This window comes from Macrobrachium nipponense, chromosome 5 (genome assembly GCF_015104395.2).
Source record: "Macrobrachium nipponense isolate FS-2020 chromosome 5, ASM1510439v2, whole genome shotgun sequence".
Taxonomy (NCBI): domain Eukaryota; kingdom Metazoa; phylum Arthropoda; class Malacostraca; order Decapoda; family Palaemonidae; genus Macrobrachium; species Macrobrachium nipponense.
This window is the reverse complement of record NC_061107.1, coordinates 24,116,235-24,142,734: the sequence shown is the minus strand read 5'-3', so window position 1 is coordinate 24,142,734 and position 26,500 is coordinate 24,116,235. Positions and strand designations below refer to the sequence as shown.

Sequence of the window (26,500 nt, the reverse complement as noted above, 5' to 3'; positions counted from 1 at the left end):
CACACCGGATATTACCTTGGCTTCATCCGATTTCTCGTCGTTTGCAATAACTATCTGTTTTCTGTTTGTGTAAAAATTCTTTTAACCATCTTCCTACTTTATCCACGATATTGTGTTTTCTAATTTTCTTCGCTAATATATTATGGTCTACTTTATCAAAAGCTTTTGCAAAGTCTAAAATAAACCACATCTGTTTCATTTCCGCTTTTCATATTTTTGAATATGTTTTCACGGTGGACTAACAGTTGGGTTTGTACTTTTTCCGGGTACGAAACCATGTTGTCCTTTCCTTTATTAAACAAATTATTTTTATTAATGTTTTCATAATATTTTTCTTCATTACCCTTTCATACACCCTTTCATATATGTGATGTTAGACTCACAGGCCTATAATTACTTGCCTCTAGTCTTGATCCACTTTTGAAAGTAGGGGTAATATATGCTAATTTGTGCTCATCATATATCTTGCCTGTATCTACACTTTGTCTTAATAATATTGCAAGTGGCTTTGCGATAGAATGAACTACTTTCTTTAACAAAATAGCAGGAATTCCATCAGGCCCTGCAGCAGCTCCATTTTTAATTTCATTAATAGCCTGCACAATATCAGCTTCATTAATATCTATGTCAGCTAAATATTCTATCATCATCCCTTACTTCTATATCATTATCTCATTATCTATTCTATGGGGTGAATTCTCTCTTATATCGTTCTGCCAGTTATGTTGCAAATGTTTTTTTTCCTTTTTTTTTTCTTCGTTAATCTCCCTTCAATTCTCAGAGGCCTATTTGGGCTATTCTTCTTTTATTCATCTTCTTCGCATATGAGTATAATAGTTTGGGGTTTTGCTTGAATATTTAATAGGTGTTTTTTCTCCAAGTCCCGTTTTTCATTTTCTTTTGATTGTATAATCTTTTGTTCTGCAATTTTGCTATCTTACTTTTTAGTTCTATAACTTTCCATGCTTTTTTCTTTTGCAAGACCTTTTTTTCCACTTTCTGATTTTCTGGAACAAGATCCTTCTGTCTCTTGGTATGCATGAATGATGTTTACTTTTCTTCTTCGGTAGATATATTTTTCCACTATTATCTCCAATATTTTATATAATATCTCCGTATTTACCCTTATGTCATCACTTACGAAAATGTTATCCCAATCTTTGTTTAATCTTCATTAATTTCTGACCATTTTATATTTTTACTGTAGAAGTTGTATTTTCCATATCCTTCCCACTTTTTCATTTCTTGCTTATCTCTATTTTCACTTGCTTTGGAATGAACTGTTAATTCTATGGACATTATGGTCTGAAATACTCGCATTATAAACTATTATTTCTTTCATAATTCATCTCGTTCACAAATACTAGGTCTAAAGTATTTTCCTTTCTTGTTGGCAGGTGATTTTTTATTTGTTGAATGTTGTATTCTAGTAGCATATCTAATAGCTTTTCAAATTGCCTCTTATCTTCTGCACTACTATTACTCTCTTTTTTATATGTATAAGTACAACCACAATCTCCTATTCGTTCTTTCCATTCTGACGAAAGGAAAGTTGAAGTCACCAGATAGGAGAATAGTCCAGTCCTTGTGTTTCTACATATATCATCCAATTTTTTCAATTATTAAGTCAAACTCTTTAGTATTAGGAGGTCTATATATTACTATTCATCAATTTTTCAGATTCAAATTCTACCGCTATTAGTTCACATTCTGAGTTACTATATTTTCTCGCATATATTTTTCCTTGTTTTTTGTCTTTCCCATATATTGCGGTTCCCCCTTGATTCCTATTTTTTCTATCTGATCTATAAGTTTGGAACCCTTTTATTTGATCATCATTCCCAGTCTCTTGGGAATACCAGGTTTCACTTATATTCATTATATCTATTTTCTTTTCATTTTGGGTTAGTTCTTCTAAGTACTCTATTTTTCTTTTTGAGTTACTCGTAACTAAACCCTGCAACCATTCATCACTATGATGGTTTGCGTGTTTTCTCCTTCTTTATTTTAATACTGATAGTAATAAGGATTTTTCCCTATCTCTTTCCTGTTCTGGTATGTTTGTTCTTTTTTTCATTTCCAGAAATTCTGACATTAAAAAATCCAACTTTTCCTAATATTTGATCTTCCTTCATCATAATTATTAATTTTGTGTCTGAATCTGCAATTTTCTCCGTTTCTGCAATATCCTCTTGCATAATAAATACAGTTATTATCTCTTGAGTAGAATTTCGGAGCTGATGCTTTGAAATTTTTTGCTGACTACCTCTGCATATCTCATTGGTGGTTTGCTTTTCTCTTTTACCTGATATTCTTGATTTTCTCTCTTTATTTGTTTCTTTCTTATTTTGGATTTTATTACTTGGTTGGTTATTTATTTGATTATGATTCATGGCTACAGGGTGCATATATTTGCATTTTTTGTCGAACTTACATCCTTTTCCTTCTTTTAGGTTTTGGTTTTTACATATTTTTGGATGCAGATCTCTGCAATCATCCCCATATCCATCTAAGTATGCACATTTACCATATATTTCATAGTTTTGACATATCTTAGGATGTTTGTAGTAACATCTTTCTCCAAATCTGCAATTCCCTCTTTTTAAAAGGTTGCAGATTTTGTCTTTCTTGTCTATTTTTTCCTCTTTCCCGTCATTATATAGATCTGGGTAGAGCCTCTTCGGATTTGCTTTTCTGTTTTGTCATATCGTAATTTATTTCTTCGTAGGTATGCTGCTTTATTGCCTCATATGTAGTATCAATGAGTATCTCTGGCATCCATACTTTTATCTTGTTCTTTGTTTTCCTTATTTTTTTCTGTCATTTCATTTTTTGTTTACTTCTCTTCCGTTTTCCTCTTCTTCTTTTTTCTTTTTCTTCTTCTTCCTCTCCTCTTCTTCTTCATCCTCAACTATTTTGTACGATTCAATCTTGATTTAATAACATTGTCTATCCATGATAGACATGTTGAACAAAAAATTCTTGTATCTTTTCTCAAATCTTGTATTACCTCAGCACTGTGGATGGGTCGGAATGTTGCATGCAGCACATTTTCTGATTAGGTTTTGTGGATTGACTATGCTATACCAAACCTTACACAGTTTGCATGCTTTTGGCATTCTTTTTCCTAATGCATCAATTAGTATATTCACAAGATTCACCTTATTCTTTTCTTTGTCGGAATATGTTGGTTTTATGTATATTTTCTTTATGAGTCTCTTGACCACTTGGATTTTATTTGGAACTTCTTCAATTATTTTCAAGAGTTTTTTTCATTAGATTTGTTCCAGTTTGAAGGATTATATCCTTCTAATATATCTATGAATGCTTTTGTATCTTTTTGGTTAGGACTGTTGCTGATTTCATAGATGAGAAATGCCAGTTCCCTTCCTGCTACCTCATCGTATTGCGAATCTGCCTAGACACGCCAAATTACGCCACCTTTTCCCGCAGTTGGAACTTACTGCCATCTTGTTCTGATTTATAGTATTACACTTGATAACTAACTTAGAAGACGCTTTAATCCTACTATTTTCACACTAATCTTATCACCGATGTTCACGAACACTTCTAGATATTTCTCAAATTCTAGTCGTATGTTAAACTTGTGATATCTGTTGATTATTGTGACTTCACGCGGGTACGTCTCACCAAGCAAGATGGCTACTAGAGAGAGAAGAGAGGAAAGGAGATGTGCGTCGGAGATGGGAGAGGACGGAAATAAAAGAGAGAGAGAGAGAGAGAAGGTTACGTAGGAGAAGGGAGAGAGAGAGAGGGGGGTGGGGGGGGGGGTGTTAGATAGGGCGAAGGGGGAGAGAGAGAGAGAGGGTAGTTAGGGAAGGGAGAGATGAGAGAGAGAGAGGTTAGTTAGTTTAGGAAGGGAAGGGAGAGAGAGAGAGAGAAGAGAGAGAGAGGGTAGGTAGGAGAAGGGAGAGAAGGGTTATGTAGATGGAAGAAAGAAGAGATGGAGAGGAGAGACAGAGAGAGAAGAAGGTCATGTTGATGGAAGAAAGAAGAGATGGGGAGGAGGAGAGAGAGAGAAAAGATTTGTCATATCTTAAGCAAGTTTCCCTACTTCATCATATCGTAAGCAATATTCCCTGCTAACATTCCCTACTTCGTCATATCTTAAACAATATTACCAGCTTCCCTGCTTCGTCATATCTTAAGCAATACTCCTTACTTCGTCATATCTTGTGCAATATTCCCTGCTTTGTCATATCTTAAGCAAGATTCCCTGCTTCGTCTTATCTAAAGCAAGATTCCCTGCTTCGTCATATCTTAAGTAATATTCCCTACTTTGTCTTATCTTAAGCAAGATTCCCTACTTCGTCTTATCTTAGGCAATATTCCCTACTGCGTCATATCTTAAACAATATTACCAGTTTCGTCATATCTTAAGCAATATCCCCTGCTTCATCATATCTTAAGCATTATTCCCTACTTGTCATATCTTAAGCAATATTATATAAAAATATGCCCTGAGCTGAAATAAAGGATATTATTATTCTGTTAAAAAGAATGGCAGATATTATTATTATTATTATTATTATTATTATTATTATTATTATTATTATTATTATTAATATTTCCTGCTTCGTCATATCTTATGCAATATTCCCAGCTTCGTTATATCTTAAGCAATATTCCCAAATTTGTAATATCTTAAGCTATATTCCCTGCTTCATCATATTTTAAGCAAGATTCCCTAATTCGTTATTCCCTACTTCATTATAACTTAAACCAAATTCCCTACTTCCTCACATCTTAAGCAATATTCCTTACTTCGTCATATCTTAAGCAAGATATCCTACTACTCCGCCATGCTTTTAAGCATTGCATGTAATTTCCTCGTTAATTCAAAACTCTGTAAATCTCAGAAATTACATATTCCTCTCTCTCTCTCTCTCTCTCTCTCAATCTCCATCTTTCCGCAGAGCATATTTAACCCAGAGTGTTGGATATATGGAAGACATGCAGGGACGGTCCTGACCTTTCGATCCCCTCGGCTTATCTGACGTTAGAATCGGATACCATCCCTGATTCCATAATATCCTGTCAAATTCCATAGATTGGTTTTACGTGTCACAACAGAGAGAGAGAGAGAGAGAGAGAGAGAGAGAGAGAGAGAGAGAGAGAGAGAGAGAGAGAGAGAGCTCCGTGTTCAGTGGTCTCTGTCTCGGTTCACACGGCAACAAACTAAAGTGTTTAATCTCACGGATGGAAAATAACTTTTAATTCTGTTCCAGAATAATTCACTGGGCTTTGATGGAATGAGTTGGCCATTCAAATATGTATGTGGTGGTGATTTTGCTGTAGTAGGTCACAGCGAGGGTGGAAAATGAATGGGATGGCAGCCTAATCCTAAAAGAATTGTTAAGAACTGGATGGGTACTACTGTTACTCTGAGAGTAAAAGGAATTTACTTGTGTATGTATATATATATATATATATATATATATATATATATATAATATAATATATATATATAGATATATACAAAACAAACTAGTAACATTCTATGAAAAGCTACGTATATATGCAACGGAAACACAATGAACTCTTAATTTATTGATTTACCAATTTTTTGGACACATACTCCACTGGAAAGCTTGGAATCTAAATTAGGGAAGGATTCATTAAGTCAAATGATGAATTCATACAGCTGTATTTGAATTCTACTTTTTTTATTCAATCATTATACCAAAAAAAGACATTCATTTACAACTGGCGATTGGAACCTCTCAGGATATGCTAAGCTTACACACAAGGCTATTTGTTACAATGAAAGATAATTCAGAATTATTCAGTCATTATCAGTACAATTAAAAAAAATAGTTCTGGAGACGTTTGGCAACTATATCGTATCAAAAGCAGCTATAATCAACCTTGGAAGCAGCCGACGTGTTATGGTAGTAATCAAGTTTGGAAGTACCTGGCAACTACATTGTACTAGTGCTTGTTGAAACGCAAAAAAAAAACAATAAATAAATAAATAAATAAAACAGTAAAAATAAATAAATAAAATAGAAATAAAACAATAAAAATAAATAAATAAAAGAATAAAATGAATAAATTGCTAGGAGCTATGCCACAACATAGAAATATTCAATCTGGAAATATCTGGAAACACGGCAATTATCAATTTAGGAACTGCTGAGAAAAGTACTACACCAGGGCAGTACAAATTGCAAGAATAATCAGTCTGAAAATAAGTGGTAAAGCCATACTGAGCACGTGGTTTAAGTCTCTGGTTGAAATACAAATGCCTGTTGTTGATTAACATGAATTCATTATCAAAGTTTTATAGACATCTCATAAAACCATAATGTTTTGGAGTGAGGTTTCATGTATATGTCCGAGAAAACTATTTCAAACAAGTGGACGAGTTCGTTAAAAATGTACGATTCGCTATTACTTTCCTGTGAATTCAAATTCAGCGACATTAACCACTGAAAGTTTTACCAGGAATAAAAGGCATCAAACAGTATCCTGAATGTTTAAGGGCTTTTTCTATGCGATCCATTAGCGACAAGTCACCTTTTTTCTTACCTATCGGAATATTCATTTATTATGATTTAGATCCAGATTTCATTCACCAGAGAACTTCGTAGCTTCCTCTTTTAATATCAGTCAATTAAAAGGACAATGCAAATAGAGAAAGGTCGTTAGAATAAAATGAATCTAGGGATAAACAGATGAAGTAGTTCTTCGTAATTTTGATTGATCCACCATACGCAAGACCCGTAGCTTTCCACACCAACCGTCGAGAATCCACACTAGACAAAAAATAAACATGAAAACATGAATTGCTTTGTGTGATTTGAGCACCAGATGAAAGCTCTTAGCGCAGAGTGTAAAACGGATAAGGAATTTTCAACCTAGAATGTCAACTACCTGTTTTGACGCAAGATTCTTTGCGTCGGTGACTGCCCTTCAAAATTAGCGAGTTTGCGCATCCGTAGTTTGCGAGAAGCCTTGAACAGACAACCAAGACGATCTGATATTTGATCTATGAGTGCAAGAGATATTAAAAATATAATCGCCAATGACGGAAACAATAAATAATATAAGGGAACAGATGATTATTAAGCAAACAACTAATCCCAGGTCTTCCCGGCTTTTTCGTGTGTCTAGCATATTCTCTCTCTCTCTCTCTCTCTCTCTCTCTCTCTCTCTCTCTCTCTCTCTCTCTCGACCATATCTTTAATGAAACATCAATCACCTTCCCGAGAGTAGCTTTCACAGCGCACGATTTGCATTATGGCTCGACCTATGAAAGGGTAGAGAGGAAAGAACTTAAAAAAAAAAAAAAAAAACACTGGGAAGACTTTCTAAAAAACCCTTTTGTGTTATTATTGTGTTTCTCAGTTTGTTGTTGATCCTTTTTACATCCCAAACCTCACCCACATTGTGTTTTGTTCGGATTAATCGACCTGTCGTTTTTTTAGTCTTCTGTAAACGAAAACTGTTGAGATGGCTATTTCTTTGTCTGTCCGCAATTTTTCTGAATGCCTCAGATTTATGAAAACTACTGAGGGCTAGAGTGCTGCAAATCGGTAAGTTGATCATCCATCCTCCAATCATTAAACATACCAAATTGCAGCCCTCTAGAGTCAGAAGTTTTGATTTTATTCAAAGTTGAAATTAGCCATGATCGTGCGTGACACCAACACAGGCAACCACCTAGCTGTTGCTGAAGGTTTCATAGGCCGCGGCTAAGAGTCATGGGTCACGGCTGAGGGTTACACAAAGCATTATACGCTGTTCAGAAAACCCGATTGCGCAGAATAAACTTTTGCGCATTTGCTTTTACTAGTTTGAGTTGTTCCCGTTGATCTTTCTCCCAATTTGTTCATTTCTGTGGTTCCTATAAGATTCCTTCTTCAATACACTATAATAATATTAACGTCCTCTCGTAGTTTCAGTTACGAATTGGATGTTTAGTCACATGGTGTGCTCAGTTAAACCGCTAGTACTAATGGCATGTGGAAGTTTTTTTTTTTTTGTATTCACTGTCTAGATAAAATTTTTACTGAAAAATTGTGAAGGAAGGGGATATAAATTGCTGATATATATATATATATATATATATATATATATTATATATATATATATAATAATATATATATATATATATATATATATGTTACGCATAATGTGGATAATTGCCTAATCTCCATATTAGGCAATTTGTTTTGCACAATGTTGACAATAGGCAAATTACTTGCCTATTGTCAACTTTAGGCATGATTTTCAGATTAGTCGAGGGTATTTTGCCTAATGTGAATTGAATGACGAACCACTATAACTGGAGTGTTGTTCGAAACTTTGGGTCTGTCACTTAAGCCATTATCCATTGGTCAGTGTGCTACGCTGAGGGTCCCGGATGTCGATCGTGGTCTAACAGATCCTAAAAATCTGTTCGTGATCGTCCTCAAGGAACAAGATGGACTATACACTGTAGGTTGTCGGGAGGGAATTCTTGGACCAAAATTTACAGCATCTCATCTAAGTGCAATCAAACAGCCCCTGATAAAGTCTGAAGAGGTTCCTGATATCTGCCTATCGATTAGAACAGCAACAGCAAGAACCACTGGTGGGCAAGGGTATATAAAGTGTCAATGTACTACTCAATGTACATCAGGACGATGCAGCTGCCTAAGAAAAATATTTAAATGCAACTCGCGCTGTCACCCGGGCAGATCATGCAAAAATTCTGATTGGACTCAACTGAACCCTGAGATCTATTGACTTATTTCTCTTTTACTGATATTGCATTATGTTTGTATTTATTCAAATAAATTGGAATTCTTTAAACTGTCTCTACATTAACCATGTTGCATTCTCTTGTAACTTCCCGTGGGTTGTCTGTTGGATTAATTTCCGTTTCTACACTAAACCATAATATATGTTTAGATTAGGCAGTCGTATTCACATCGGGCAAAATTGAGCTGCATAATTTGAACAACAGACAAGTTTGGCCTAATGTTAACAAATTGTAAACTTTATGCAAACTGCTTGCTTAATGTACACATTAGGCAATTTTCTGCCTAATGTTCACATTAGGCAATAATCCACATTATGCGTAACATATATATATATATATATATATATATATATATATATATATATATATATATAATATATATATAGAGAGAGAGAGAGAGAGAGAGAGAGAGAAGCAGCTTTTTTCCCATTTTAGAGAGGACAGCGCCAGAAGGCTAGAGCTTTCTGGTGAACGGCAAATCTTAATGGGTGAGAGGGCTAGTCCCACTCAGTTTTTTGGACACTAGCAGACGCTGGTAATCATACCCTGCTTATATATAAATTCATGTATGTAAATTATATATATATATATATATATATATATATATATATATATATATATATATATATATGTATTCATATCTGAGGAAAATTTTCAAATTTACGATTTCAAGAACACTGTCTTCAGCTCTCAATGTCCCGGTCCTTAACGTTTTCCTCAACATAGTATATATCTTTCCAGCGCTTAAAGAAAGAACACCTATCTGTCAGCAACGTGTCAATCGAGCTCCGTTGCCTCTTAATTCAGCTCAAGTTTTGTGAAAACTTCCGGCGATCGGGACGCACACCTTGTCGCCAAGGGTCAACGCTTAAGAGTTCGTAGCATAAACCTGGCAAGTGGCCCGACGCACGCAAGCCTGTGGTTAATTCCATTTCGGACTTTGTGTCTATTTCGCACACCGGTCATTAAAATTTCTATCCAAACCCAAGCCATTAACGGTGAATACTTGATCCATTTGTTGGTTAAACTACAAAGCGACTGAATAGAGCTGTGGAAATATTCCTCGCACGCAGCTCATATGTGCATTTTGTGTTAGTTTAAGTGTTTGCTGCTGAGCGTCGTCGCTCAATTTCGCCTCGTCAAATAACCGACCACGAGTAGCACGCGATGTCATACGGACTGGATAACTTATTCATTCGGGAAGCAGGTATTAAACGTTAGTGCTAATTTCCCCACAGGAAGTGAAGGTAATGGATTCGGAAATTGATGAATGTGTAATACCGTCATTACGCTGTCTCTTTTGTCATTCGCATTACCGACATTTTACTTACCCCGTTCTGATATTTTTCAAATGAATCAGATATTAAATACTTTATGATCGTTTGATTTGTTTGTATTTCATTCAGCCAATCAACTTTCATTTATAACATCACGTTTACACTTATAATAATAAATTTGGCGCAATTCAGTTAATAAAATTAACAAGAAATCGACGACATTTCCATTGAATCCAGACATAAATAAATTAGATGAAAAGGTATATACTGATTACTTCATTTAAGCTTAAAATTCTTGAAACCTGACAAAGGCTTTAATAAACCAGTTCCTGAAAATATTTTCTTAGATAATCTTAAGAATTATCAAATTTTTTAATATCAATATTATATCAATGAATGACTTACAACATATACGCAGACTACGATATTTTCTACGCTATTATTATTATTATTATTATTATTATTATTATTATTATTATTATTATTATTATTATTATTATAAATTCCGATAGAAATCGATTAATGCAACAGATCTTTTATAATGTAGTTTCCTACTCTGGTGCCACGGTTGTCATATATATATATTTATGGCATTTGTTGCAAAGCTGAAAATCACATTGAATAAAAAAAAAGGAAAAATTGAGACTACTCCTGTTTTCGAATACGGATATGTCGTCAGTCTGAAAATATAGGACGTCCCCACCCCAAAAAGAAGGATACCAAGTTGGAATACGATAAATGACACCAAAAGCATCGAGAATAATTCTATAAATAGGCCTATATAGTTTCGCCAAAATTTTAAGTTAGCTTCAAGTAAGGTAATAATGATAAACAAAAGATAAGCAAAACAAGAGTTCACAGGCTATTAAGAATAGGGAGAGATGTGTATTACACACCTCACAAACACTCAGAGAAAATAAAAGATGCGCAGAGCGCCTCTGCGCAGATTTATAAAATAGGCTATGTAAGATGCGCAATACTTCGCGGCTGGGTCATTACGAGATAATGATAGACGTACGAAAAAACCCTAGAAAAGGACAGGCATAAAAACTCACTTCTGATCCATGGAGACAAGCGCCAGGTCGAGTTTGTGTTTTGATTTGTACATGACTTCCTTCTGCGGCAGTTCCAGCAAGGAGGGCGGACCGAAGGGCGTGCAGACGGCGAAGAGCGCCAAGGGTGGCTCCTCCGTCTTTCTGTTCTGGCCGTGAAGAATCTTGATCCTCCCACGGACGTCCAGGCGCTGCGCGGGAAGAAGAAGAGGGAAGGTTATGGAATTTCTTCACGAGTATTACTGTAGTAGATTCACATCAACCATGCATCCGATGTCTATAGGCCAGTCCCTTACGAAGCTCCTCATTGGCTGTTGATAAGTCAATCACAGGGCTGAAAACTCTCAGTCTCTCTCGAGAGTTCACATAGGCCAGATGTATGCTCCACCTCTCCTGAGGGATACGTCTTTCAAAAGTATCCCTCAGGAACTCTCGAGAGAGACTAAGAGTTTCCAGCCCTGTGATTGGCTTATCAACAGCCGATCAGGAGCGTCGTAAGGGACTGGCCTAGACATCAAATGCACGGTTGATGTGAATTTACTATTTTAACAGAATGTGTTTGCAGCATCTCTCTCTCTCTCTCTCTCTCTCTCTCTCTCTCTCTCTCTCATTCATATTGCGTTACAAGAATAATGTCTCCGCATATACAGGTTGTCCATAAAGTCCCAGTACCATTACAAGAATTTATTGCTCAGAAACCATATAACATAGAGTGATCCAGTTTTTTGTTAGAATGTTCTACATTTCCTCAAATGCACATTCAGAGTACTTCATTCTACGAAAAACCGCATTACTCTATGTTATATGGTTTCTGAGCAATAAATACTTGTATTGGGACTTTATGGACACCCTGTATTTAGTTGATATCTGTCGCTTTCGCCAGAGAACAGAATCTCTGTCATTCGTTCTCTTTCTCTCTCTCCGGACGACGAATTCAGTCTTCCAGGCAATCACCTTATTTCCGTCCATCTCTGTGGTTAAGAGTTCATTGAATAAGAACTGAGAGTGGAATAACTCTTAAAAGGCGTTTATCAAGTATAAGAGCCACATCATCACCGCATTATTCTTTATACAAATAATAAAAGTACTCCTTTATTCCTAATCACATTCTCTTTCGGGAATAATTCGCAGCTCCTCAATGGCAGATATAGGACCAACCAAAGTTGCAGTCATTGCAACATTCACTGACAATCTAGCGATGAAAGGACGAAGTCCTTGTGCTGAACAACTTTTACAACATCACAACAGCTTCTTGCACCTGTAGATACATTCTTATATATTGGATAATATCGGGAAACTTGATATAAGAGGAAAAGAACTGAATTTGGGCCTAATATCTACCAGCTCACAAGAAAAATTTCATTGAAGGAAAAATGTGTAAGATAGACATTCTTCTATGATTATTAGCAAGTTTCATTATTGTCTCTCGAAAGTTGACGAAGAGAAAGTGATCAGGTGTTGATTCTTTAAAGTTCACAGCTGCAGCTAGTAGAATAATGAAGAGAGGCGGAGTTGAGTGTAGATTATTTCTTTTCTAACAGTGAAATACGATATCTATTTAATCTTTCGTGCAGGGAAAGTGGTAACACGCTATTTAAATAAAAAGCGTAAGTTGATTTTTTTTGTGTCAATAATCGAAGTACTGTCATTCTTATTTAGGAATATTATATATGAAATAGTTTACCATGCTACACATAGCTTTTATCAATATTTCCAGAAACATTTTTTTCTGATACCAGATCTGTTAAATTATATATTTTGAGCACTTTATCTCACACGCTCTTAAACTAACCTATTACTATTTTACATATTTATTAATTACATATCACAGTCAAATACTTTAATAAACCTTCTCTTACTTTTGATTGTTTCTCTAATGAGAAATTGATTTAATCTTATTTCATGGAAGAATGCTAGTCAAACTAAGGGTATTTAAATCCTTGCCATAAGAAGGAATACACACACACAAACACACAAATACACACACACAAATATTAAAAATATAAATAAAAAATAAAAAAATTAATATCCTAGGCGAATAGGACCCTATTTTTAAGACATAATGCAAGGAGCTTTTATGCAGACACTTAAAAAAGAAAGACAATTAGAGAGAGATAGACAGAAATGCATTAGTTCCAAGGGCAATGACACCTGTAACTCAATAAAGGCCACCAAACTTAGAACTAAGAGAGCTGTCATAAAAGCAAATTGCTCCACCAAATATTTACGAGAGCAAGAGAAACTGCGCATTTCATCGAACACTTCCAAGAAGTCTTCAATGAGTTTGTTTAAAACAGTCTCGAATATTTATACAAATCCTAACACACACACACACACACACAGACACACACACACACACACACACACACACACATATATAATATATATATATATATATATATATATATATATATATACATATACAGACACACACACATATATATATCGAATGTAGCATGATGGAACACATACTTCAGAGTATGCTTAAATCCACGGTAGAAAGCAGAAGATACTACGAAAGTACTTGTTTCAAGTCCTTGTTTTACTTACCTTTCTTCTGTTTCACTTACCCTTCTACTGTGGATTTCGGATATATATATATATATATATATATATATATATATATATATATATATATATATATGTATGCATATATATAGTATATATATATATATATATATATATATATATATATATATATATATATATATATATATATATTCCAACACTGAACCGCCTCAACAAAACACATGTATCTCTCACCAGGAAACCTGAAGTATTGTCGAGCAGGCATCTGAATCTGACGGTGAAATTTCTCTCGAGGGCGGCCTGGTCGCCATGGAGCGCCTCCTGCAGAGTCATCTGCGCCTGGTCAGGCGCCAAGTGGGAGTTCCACATGAGCTGCCTCTGGAGTTCTTCGCGGTCCTCCGAGTGGACCAGCTCGTAGACGCTTTGGTGGACGATGTCGCTCTGGAAGAAGAAGAAGTTTGTTTACCTTTCATCCTCTTCTTTTTCTTTTCGTCAGTTCGAGGGCGGCGCTCATGATGGAAATGAAAGGGGTGAGATTACGTGGGAATAATGTATATAATGAATGAGTGTCGTTATTATGATTGTTTCATAAATTTTGATTAAGTACATACATACATATATATATGTGTGTATGTATATAAATAATTTATACACATATGTAGATATATTATATATACTCATATATATATGTATATATGTATACACTATATATATAAATATAAATATATATTTATATATATAGATGATATATATAATATCTCTATATAATCTATATATATATATATATTTACGTATATATATATATATTATATATATATATATATCTATATATCTATATATTTTAATTTAAATTTAGATATGCCACTTTTTATTGCTAGTTTTTTATACTATCAAGACGTAAATAACCCATTAACTTAAAATTTCACTTTATCCTACGAATAACTTACAACAAACGGGAATGGTATAACACCTTGGTTATAATAAATGATCCTACCCAGACCAGAATGATATATAATTATATATATGAAAGTAATTTTATCACATCACCTTGATTCATATACAAGCATTAATATCTAATTGTTCTACCTCGAAATTAGTATATCTATATATATGTTAACCAAAGGGTAATTTTTTAGTTGATATGAAATTCGTCGGCATATGGACTCGAACCACGGAAACCAAGATTTTATGATGTACAGTGACGCGCTTTAACCCACAGGACTATCATTGTACATCCTGAATTTCTTATCAACTAAAAAATTCCCCTTCGGTTAACATATGAAAATATGGTAATTCCGAGGTTAAATGAAGTTAAGTGTATCTTAATCTAACCAGACCACTGAGTTGATTAACAGCCCTCCTAGGGCTGGCCCGAAGGATTAGATTTTTTTTAGGTGGCTAGGAACCAATTGGTTACCTGGCAACGGGACCTACAGCTTATTGTGGGATCAGAACCACATTACAGGGAGATATTGATTTCTAACCACCAGAAACAAATTTCTCTGACTCCACGTTGGCCAAGCGTGGAATCGAACTCGGGACTACCGATTCGGTAGGCGAGCACGTGGAGCAAATTTGATATTAAACGACACTTGTAGCTTAATGATTATATATGTATATATATGTCCAAACAATTATTTTCCAAAGGGAAACACGTGTGACCATTTCCTCGAAGGTATGATATCATAACAGACATAAGGTACCAATTATTAAGAATAATTACAAACGATGAAGACAGCCATAACAAAGAAACCTCACTTTGACTTTTGGTTATCAAATATACGAATGTAATTGTTACACATAAAAGAGCGAAGCTTTATAAATGGCTTACAGGTGTATGGGTAGATTTTCCTAGTCATTTACAGCTGACTGTATTTGTACCACTCTCTATACATGAGGTACAGCCTCAAACCAAATTAAAGAGGTACACATAGTTGATGGTACGTGGCAGATATGAGAAGGTACTTATTATATATATTATTATATATATATATATATATATATATTATATATAATATATATTTATTATATTAATATAAATATTATATATAATAGAATTATATAATATATAATATATATAATCATATATATATATTATATATTAATAATATCTATAGATATAAATGTCAAAATATAGAGAAAAATACTATATTTCAGAGACTGCTGTCTCTCTCTTCAGGTAGATGAATGTGAAAAGTTACAGAAAAGGTTGTATTTATATCAAGAGATCCATCCACAGGTAAGCCAATTTAGGTCACTCCCACTGATAATCCTTCTTTACTCCTCTTAAGCATTGGTTGAATGAAAACTTTATCAATGACATCTGAATCCCATGTGCCCTTTGAGATGTTCATTATCTGTCTCTGTTTAATTAAGGCCGATCCTATCATCTGACGCTTGTACCGACAGTTGCTGCTATAAATTATACGTGACAAATTCCAGTTTATTCAGTGGTTATATTCATTTATATGGGTGAAAATAGCTGAGTTTGTTGTCTATACCTAACTGACCGTTTATTTTGTATTAATCTCTGGGGAAGTGATTTTCCTGTAAATCCGATGTAAGATTAGTCACAGTCCAGGCATGGGATTTCGTAAACACCTGTGTCTTTGGGGGATGTCTTTTGTTGGACGTTAATCAGGGATTGGGCTCAGGTTTTTGGGTAAGTAAATGCAAAAGGGTTAGATTTTCCGAGAGTCTGGGTCACCGTCTTAATCTTGTCCAGGTGTGGAATTTTTAATTTATTGTTGGGCACACCTCTACAAAATCAGAATGAAAATGAGAAAAAAGAAAGACGAAACTTATCGGAGACAAGAAATCGACATCTCTCCTTTATATAATGTAATTAAGACATCGTAGATGGAATATTTCGTCAAAGCGAAAAAGGTGGATGAGTTGAATGAACACTACTTTCACGGCATCATTAAAGACTGACAGTGATAAAGAGGAGGTTAATGATCTTCATTGATCTTCCTGCTTTATAGTTCCGATTTTTTTTCTTTGCCTTCTGGTTTGATCACTTCAATTTAAAACAAACTCATTTTCCTACCTACTAGTCAATGGACGGGTGGTGATTTCAGACCCAGATTTATCTCTGTAGTGGACACTTGCCTTGTAGTTATGTGTCATATTTGATTTTGAGATGTCCTTTCTATCTTTCATAAATGACAAGGTGTCACCTGCTTTTGTGTTACGTCTTGTATCAAAGGAATAAGGTCCTTTATTAATGCCTACAAACTTTCTCATTTTAGGCTTACAGAATTTCTGTACGAAGATATAATTACTTTGACAAATCGACTTCCCGCTCAAGTTTCTTCATGTCTACGAAGATATTCTAAGTATAATTAAAAACAAAGTGTCGTAGTTGTTTTAGAGCTTGGCTTCACCGTGCGTGATTCAGATTCAATTTCGTTAGAGTGGCCGTAAAATTTGGAACTTGATAAGTAATGTAACACCTGAATTATCATCACTTTGCATTTTCTGCACTGGTTGTTGCGAATATATAACTGAGTGTTTTAATTTATGAAACTGAATTTCCTTTTCAAGAGCTAGCTATTCAGTGATGAAGGAGCTGGAAATAGGAGAGTTGGTAAAGGAGAAAATGTCGAATTATAAAAGGCCTATAAAACACTGTTTTAACGTTGCAACCATATATTTCGAGCACTTTCTTCCGTGTTCCTGATCACTGGTAAAATATGGACATAGGATGTCTTACAAGAGTATATATACGAAAAGATATGTAGGTGTGGCAATAAGTCTCTGTTGGTGACATGAATATATATATATATATATATATATATATTACATACTACATATGTATACATAATAAATAAATAAATAAATATAAATATGTAAGCAAATGCCACAGACACAGAACGAGAAAGGCCAGAAAGAAATGCAGCGTCACAAGATGCGCAAAAATCGTCCAAAAATCTCATGATGGAAGTCCAGACCATCGAAGAAGTCACAGACATAATATAAAAATACTCCATGATAACAATTAGTTATACGAATCTTTTAATATAATACATTAATACATAAAGAGATTATTTTTAAAAATGAGAGAAAATGGAGGAGCAAAGCGAAGAAATATTCCCCTGGAAAGATAAAGAAGGAGAAGAAGGAGACCCCCTCACCTCCTACCCCCCAACTCGGTCAGCGAGTTCGGGGTCAGGGGTTGGGTTCCAGGCGGGTGAGGGTGAGGGTGTGGATGCGGGCGTGGGTGTGAGAGTGGGCGCCTCAGCGGGCGGGGCTTGCGGTTTCCTTAACTTCCTGTGACTGAAATAAAAGACATCTTGAGGAGGGTAATTTTCTCCGACAATTACCTCATGATTTTATTCATTAAGGAATTTCACGTGGCGCTTTCAATTTGGGAGAGATATTGTTGAACATCAAGCGTCTTTCGCTGAGAGAGAGAGAGAGAGAGAGAGAGAGAGAGAGAGAGAGAGAGAGAGAGACGAGCTCTTTAGAAACTAATAAACAGAGAGAAACAAATTACTGAACAACCATTTCCAAAACAACCGGAGGAGAGAGAAGAGAGAGAGAGAGAGAGAGAGAGAGAGAGAATCTGCTCTTTAGAAACTAATAAACAGAGGAACAAAATACTGAACAACCATTTCCAAAACAACCGGAGAGAGAGAGAGAGAGAGAGAGAGAGAGAGAGAGAATCTGCTCTTTAGAAACTAATAAACAGAGAGGAACAAAATACTGAAACATTTCTAAAGCAACCACAGAGAGAGAGAGAGAGAGAGAGAGAGAGAGAGAGAGAGAGAGAGAGAGAGAAGCGAAGCTATACACTATAGCGTGCTCCACGCCCATAGAAGGTTGTTTTTCCCACCGTCTTGTAGCGCATTTGTGATGATTGCGCCCATCGAAAAAGATTATTGTCTGTATACGGCTGACGCTGACACTCCTTCTTCGGGCTTTCGAGGGGCGCCTTGTTAAAAAGATCATCCCGGATAATCTCGTCCTGGGACGACGATATCTTGGGTCACCGCCGCCTTGGGAAGGCGACAGTTATGAGTCATACAGAGACAAAGGAGTCGTGATGCTTTCTCCTCCTAACAGATGCATTTGCTTAGATAAACAAGAGATTGAATGATTAAGATACGATACTGAAAGGGTTAGGCTTTGAAGGCTGCAAGCTACATGACCAATGTTTGCCCCATTCTGTATATATGTTTAACCGTTGAGGATGTGATGAAAGCAGAGTTTATGAGTAGTATGAGTATGAATTAAATTTTCATTATTATTATTATTATTATTCAAAAGATAAATGCCTATTCATACTGAACGAGCCTACAGTGAACGTTGACTTGGCACATAAGCTTTCAAAGTATATGATGTTCATTTGCAAGAAATTGCAGATGACATCAAGATATACGGAAATAAAAGATCAGAAAAAAAAAACAATACGGTTCATTTTTCAGCTTGTGATCTTTACACAGCTGTTGTGACAATACATAAATGTGGATCAATAAAGGAAGGTACAAATCTCAGAATCTAATCCTTGCTATAAAGCAACATTTTTGGGAAGAACGATAAAAAGATTGAGATGGTAGGAAATACTCTATCCCTTCACTGAAAAAACTATTAGGATATCGATGAAAAATGTAGGTCAATAAAGGCAGAAGCAGTGGTAAGACATTCCAGTAGATATGTAATAATCTGGCAATTACATAAAAGTTTTTGATGATATATGAACCCAAACATCCAGCATTTTTTTCCTAGTTAAGTGATAATAATAATAATAATAATAATAATAATAATAATAATAATAATAATAATAATAATAATAATAATAATAATAATAATAATAATAGCTTCAGGACTCATGCAGAAGAGTGTGCTCCTAGAAACAGCGCAAAGATTAAGAAAAGTGATGGACTCCTAAGGAGGCAGGATGCAACCCGAAACCCCACACTATAAATACCGCCCAGTCGAATGGGAGGACTGTGATAGAAAATAATAATAATAATAATAATAATAATAATAATAATAATAATAATAATAATAATAATAATAATAATAATAATAATAATAATAATTTTGAAGGCCCATAGGATGTTTTAGTCTTATCTGAAATTTCGCTACCAGGTTCAAAATTTGAGACTCCCCTGAGCTTGTAATAAGGGCTATGAGTTTCGTGGCCAAAACATTGGAACATTTACTATTTCAGGATGTTTTGTTGACCTCCAGTTAGGTTAGTTCCGAGCTCTTTGAAGTTGTCAACCTTGCTTTTCCTTATAATAATTCAAAAGTTTTTTTTTTTTAAATCTCGAAGGCAGAATAATAGCTGTCATCACATTAGGTAGACGAACATAGGAAAAAAGTGATCATATATCTCATAAAAAATTTCGTAACTTTTAATATGGCAGAGTGCAGATGTGAAACTATGATAAATGTTTAATTTTCTTGGCTTTAATAACTCAAATACAATTTTTATTTATGAAAGATGAACCATAAAGATTACTTGCTATACCAGTAAATAACATTCCTCAGTGGACAACCTATCACGCGGTTTGCTTTGCTCTCAGAAATGACATTCTTATCGACTGTCAGTGGAAGAAATCTAAAGCCTTTTATCAACTGACATTGCGAGAACTCAGTCATATATCTTGGATATCTTTAATTGCTTTGCATTTATCTTTGACGAGAAATCTCTGCAATTGAACTGAATGAATAAAAAAAAAAAAAAAAAAAAACAAACATGAGAGACTTGAAAGTCGTGTTTCTCAGACATGACAGACAATTGAACGTAATTGTAGATTTTAAGAATTGCTTGATTTTTTTTCTTATCATCTAAACTGCTATGACTCTTCTAAGGTCATGATTGACAGAAAGTTTTCATTTCTTGATCGAAAAATGTCTTACAATCTATACTTTCGTAGAGCGCAGTTTGTAGGAATCTTGCTGTCAGATCTTTGATCATCTAATGGTGCATTTTCCTCAGAGAACGAGGCGCAGACACCACATACAAGCAAGCGCCCGCACATACACAGATATACACACACATATATTAAAGCCATATACATAAACACACACACACACATATATATATTTATATATATATATATTGCTACGTTTATAGAACGCCTCGCCTTCCCAGCAGAGTTTTAGTTTTGTTTAATTATAAAAGTAGCAGCCATGCCGTCTCTTGAAGCTACTGTTGTTGGGAGAGTGGGGATGTCGTAGGAATGATATTCCTCCGGTGACGGAAGCTTAGGGTAAGAGAGGCAGGTCACAAGAGTAGCTAGGCTTTCGAGATGGATTTAGGGACTTCTACAATAAGACCTATTTTCCTTCCCAATTTGCTCGGCGTTGTGTTTACCACCTTTCAGGCAACGCTCGAGGCGGTTGTTGGAAGCCCCGTGATTCGAAAGCAAGGAGTATCGCTCTCAGTCGGCCGCGAGACGTTATCTCGGACAGAGGTCAAATTGCAGCCTCCCGAAATTAGGCCTACCCACGACGCACTGGTGGACACGGACCCCAGACCTGAACAGAGGTCGGACCGCATTCTTCTACAAGGATACACAGAATATTGCATAAAGATTCCATGAGTCACGTGCCGTCTCTCTGCTCGCAGTGTGCATTAACCCGACGTGAATGAAAATCAGCTTGAATTGAATGAGACTATAAGCCCCAACGTGGGGGCCAATATCGTTTAACTTTTCTCCAGGCCAGCACGGGCCTCTTTGTAAATAAATAGTTTTAAAGTAACGAGCTGAGTTTTCTGGCGACCTTCCCTCTAGAGAAAGAAATCAAATAATAATCACAGTTTACGGTAAGTTCAAGCAATTCCCTCTTGAAATCCCTAAATTGCTTCCGTTTACGTATCTAGTCTCTCACAGGGCCCTATATACGTAATATTGTCGACCTCGCCGAGGATCGAATCCGGGCTTGCTTAAAAAGCTTGTAAATCGCGTTATCCGTTGTAAAACGTAAACTGTAAATTATTTTACAAAAAGTAAATCAAGCACACTTGCAGGGAAAGAAGACACACTGACTCACGGTAAGGTATTCCATCATTAATATGATTATTTATAACCTATGTTAGCTTAAGGTACGTTTAAGTATTTTTATTGTAGAAGTGTGTTAAACAAATGTGAAGGTAGAAATATTCTTATTATTGTAACGGCCAGAGCGCCGAGCGAATTCTGTTCTGTAAATCGCATTGTTGTCGTAGGAGCACTAACACGTGTGCAGATAGATGCCAGAAAGGACCAGATCAAACTAGGAAGTGCTTTGCCAGGGTTTATTGCTGTATGAGAAAGCCTAGCTAGTAGTTAGGATGTGTTTTACTAATAGTACCGGCAAAAGAAGTGTACAATTCTTTTGTCTGTGATATGTTAGGGAATCCATTTTTAACTTAGTTTCATTCAAGTGTTGGTAACCGCTACCTCTCAGCTTGAATTCTTCAGCTTAGCGCTCTCTCGCGCCTGCGCGGTCTCAACCAACCTTCGTCTCATTCACAGCGGCAGCCATGTTTGTTTTCTCTTTCAACATTACCTAAACAATTTAAGCAAAGTAACGTAAGTCTCAAAGTTTTAACGTAAATAATATCGATCTCGGTACTAGTATCTATCGTTCTGCCAGAGAAATTAACGTAATTCGCCTTGAATAAGAAAGTAGAATTTTGTGTTGTAAATTGCCTTCGCATTTACAGAGAATCAGCTGTTTTGAACGACATGCTGAGCCTGCTAGCAGCGCTACCCAGCTCGCCTCACGTGTTTTCACCCTCGCATCGCTCACTCGCGCGCTGAGCGAAAGTTTTCTTTTCACTTCGCAACTAAACGTAACCTCTTCTTTTACAATTGTTTTGCTAACATCGTTTTCAAATCCTTACCATAATTTTTCACTTGTCCTTACGTAAAGTTAACGTAAATTCTTAAAAGTAGAGTCACTTGCAAGAATTGTTAACGTACGCGTCTTTGTAAATTTCATATTGAAACGCAAATCATTTCATAAGCGCGAGCCGCTAATAGTAACGTAAAAATCGTTCACCACGAGCGCGTTATCATTTTTCATAAAACGTTATCCAAAGCAATTCTTTCATTTCACGTTAACGTAAGTAAATCATTTAACGCAAGTTGCGTCACATTAAACGAACATTAGTAGTTCAATTCAAATATAAGGGAGTTCATTCACATATCATTTTTCACCCTCTCCGAGAGAGAGAGGAGAGAGAGAGAGAGAGAGAACCAGAACCCAGTATTCACGAAGCCAAGAGTACTACATCTTACCATTAATTATAGCATGCAGAATTAACATTATTTTAGTCTCTTGTGTCTTTCATTTACACAGCGTGATACGTACGCGCATGTGTCCAGTGCAGTTTGCAAACATTTATTTGTTTCATTATCGAGTACTTCAGCGAGTGACTGAGCATTTCTAAAATTTCCATTACCTGTCGTTGCCCGAGTGGTCTTTTCATTTTCTTTATCACGAAAGACTTGCGTATACCGCAAGCACAATTCGCACAGTGTGCCACGCCAATTCATTACTTCCAGACAGGGAAGTCGTTACCAGTTAGGGACTGGCCACCACCAGTGCACGTCAGGTCTTATCATTTTTTAGCAGTGCCACTAATTCTTGACCCTGTCCATCGACTGGCTGCTGAAGTACTCCCACCTTTTACTTTCTCTCCTCCACCATTACACTCTGCCCCGAACAGAGTGCCCTTTCACTTCGGTATACTTAAGTATACTGCATCTAGTGTCGTCCGACGGGACATACCAGCACGATACCAGTGCTCCAAGGAACGCCTCCTCATAAGTGCCATTGCACCTGTACAGGCCGTACAGGTAGCCATTAAACCTGCGTGTCCGTCCTTACGGAACGCCCAAGTAAGTAGTGTGTCCATGTACAAGGGTCAGTGATCCTTCGGAACACTCAACAAAGGGAACGCCTCCCGAAGCGCCGCAATACCAGCCCTAAGTGCTGACAAACCTGCGTGTCCGTCCTTACGGAACGCCCAATTCATTAATGTCCGTGTACGAGGATCAGTGATCCTTCGGACCAACCCAAGGAACGCCTCCTCATAAGTGCCGCGCACCTGTACAGACGTACAGGTAGCCCATTCCAACGTCTCCCAAGTTGGGAACGCCCGTAAGTGTGACGTACACAGCACATTCATTCGATTGCCACCTCATTCGAAGGTGCCAGTCAAAAAGTGCCACCGAGCACCCAGTCTTTTCACTTTTCATTACCACATCGCAGAACGCCTTTCCAAGTGAGTGCCACTTTCCACAGTAGGCACTCCTATTCCATTCCGTACCCTTCCTGGCCATTATTTTCATTTTCATCAGCCTCTACTGCAGCCTAAGGGAAATGTCTTCCCCTGCTTCCCGCGACTTCTTTGCCAGAGAGCTAGAGAAGCTCGGAGCCCTCATAACTCTGGGCAAGGAGGCTGGTTACACTGGACCAGCACTTGACCAGTGGATAAAGACGCAGCAGGCTGCTGCGCGCCAGCAGGGAAAGGAAGAAAGCGAAGCAGAGAGGAAAGCCGCAGAAGCAGAGAGAAAAGAAAGAGAAGCAGAGAGGATAGCCAGAGAAGCAGAGCGAAAGGAAAGAGAAGAAGAGAGAAAGCATGAGCTAGCTCTCCTAGATGACGCAATCTCTCTGCTAGTTTCCAAGCCCCAGACCATGAGCTGGACTCCCGGTAAGAGGTGGTTGCGGAGGTTCTGCACCACTTGTTGTGTGCGTGGGCATGCTGTGGATTCCGACCAGTGCCCAAGTCGGTCTCTACCTTGGGAGGAGAGCTTCCAGGGTGAACTTCTCCAAGGCTACCATTGTAGCCCTCCTGATTGAACTGTCTCCTACGCCCTATCGGTGGGTACAAGTCATGGCCGACACCGAAGCCCAGGTCTCCCTTATTTCCAGAAAGGCATTGCCTGGAGGGGTGCCAAATCCGGACGGACGAAGAAATTCAGTTCAAATGGATTGACGGTAACCTCTATTCTGTTCCTTCAGTCCTTCTGAATGTAAAAATGCCCTTTCTGGACCAGGTGACCAAGGAAACCACATTGTGCCGCCTGGGCGTAGTGGACCAATTTCATGATGTTTATCAGGTGATATTGGGCCGAGATTTACTTAAGCCGTATCTCCCCTGGACGCAGCTCCCACTACCAGATGCACCGGACACCTGCAGCATGCCAGATAATCAACCCTATATTTTAGATTAAGGGGAAGAAGGCTAGTGCCTCCGATGTCCCAGACATCCCTTTTATTTGTGAACCTGGCCCTGACCCAGTGTCAGAGCCAGACGTTTCTCCCGCATCATCTCAGCCTCTTACCATTTTACCGCCTACCTCCTCCACTTTGGAAGAGGTAAGCCACCAGTTAACCCCGGACTGCTTCCGAGGATGATTCAACGGAGGTTTCCTTAACCTCCCCACGTCACATCACTGCCAGAGAGGACTCTTCACCTGTGCCAGAGCACACTGCCAGCCTTGGTGACTCCGCAGATTCGCAACCTGTGGGGCCATCTCGGCCTTATCATCCAGTGCCACGGAAGAGGTTCTGGAACAAGTTCTGCCGAGACTGTGGCCGCAAGGGTCACCATGTCTGCAAATTACGGAGGGTTGGCGCGAACCACAATATTCCGGCCATCGCAATGGCCGTCACCAATCCTTCTTCTCTAGGACCCCAGCTAAGGGCCCTATAACCGTCGCACCCCTCAAAGCCATTATCAGCCAAGCCACGTCAGAGCCTACGATGACTCTGGCGCTCAAAATCTCCCTGATACGGGAAGACAGAATTCCCCGAGGGGCTAATGTTGATAGACGTCGATTGATCACCATTGAAGGTATCAATCACATTAAACTGATCCTTCCGACCGTCCAATTGAGGGTCACTAGACCTCACTTCTCCAAAGTTTGTACCCTTGCAGTTGCAAGCTACATTCCAGGAGGTTACGACCTCCTCCTAGGGCAAAGACATGAAGTCTCCCTCGCATTCCAAAAAGCTAGGGGTCCTAACCCCACCAGTCCAATCACTCTAAAGCAAGGAGTAATCGAAATTTTACTTCCTCCAGGAAGTACAACCACCAACAGTCTCCCTCGTTACCAGGAAGGGAGATTGATCATTCACAGTTCCGTTGCAAAAACCTGCAACGTAATAGGGCACTCTACTAATTGGCCTAGGTGCCCTAGCCGACTATCTGCAGCGACACTGTCCATGTTCCACAAGGCCTAGCCTTCAACCAGAGACAGGAGCCTCTGTCTCCCATTTCCAAGGGCACGCTGAGAGGTATTGCACCTCCGGTACCCGCCACAGGTCCAGTCGACCTCAACTCTCTGCCAGTGCCACTTGGCAGCACTGTCCAGTACCAAGCTCCGTCCAGCCTGGACGTAGAGCCACCACCGAACTTGACTTCTGCGCCTGGCCCCGAGCTAGTGCCGGCGCCTAACCTACCCAAGGATCCTCCTACAGGAGATCCTCCAACAGGCATGGAGCTTACCGCAGCCCATGGCCAATCACTAGTTCCGTCTTCTTCACCCTCACCACTGTCGCCCGAGGATGAACCTCCGGCAGACCTCACCTTCATACCGCCTCAGGCTACCACTGCCTCTGCTCCTGCGGCGTTTCTGGCCTTTCCCCAGAGTCGGTGCCTCCGTCTACTCCAAGGACTGGTATAGCCAGGTCCTGGGGGAATAAGAAGAAGAAGAAGAAGGGACGTCATTAACAAACTAACACAAAGAGCCACATGCTCTCCTTGACACCTGTGCCCGAGGTACAGTGTCGCATTCATTTGCAGAATGATCCTGGCACCTACCCAGAGAAGGTAGCCAGCCTGATCTCTGCCAGTAGAACTAACCCTCTAACCCCTAGAAATTGTGATACTAACACTCATGTAAATGTCATAACTACCT

The 26,500-nt window shown here is 37.7% G+C and overlaps 1 protein-coding gene across 2 annotated transcripts in view; it reads right to left on the bottom strand.

Moving 5' to 3' along the window:
- Positions 1 to 26,500, bottom strand: part of LOC135215256 (uncharacterized) — a 491,173-nt gene that overhangs the window by 23,932 nt on the left and 440,741 nt on the right. For both annotated transcript variants that reach the window (XM_064249786.1, XM_064249787.1), the window contains exons 5-6: positions 13,863 to 14,069; positions 11,103 to 11,290 (exon numbers count right to left, since the gene is read on the bottom strand). In XM_064249786.1, coding sequence (XP_064105856.1) covers positions 11,103 to 11,290; positions 13,863 to 14,069 — 395 coding nt within the window. The remainder of the gene's footprint in view (positions 1 to 11,102; positions 11,291 to 13,862; positions 14,070 to 26,500) is intronic.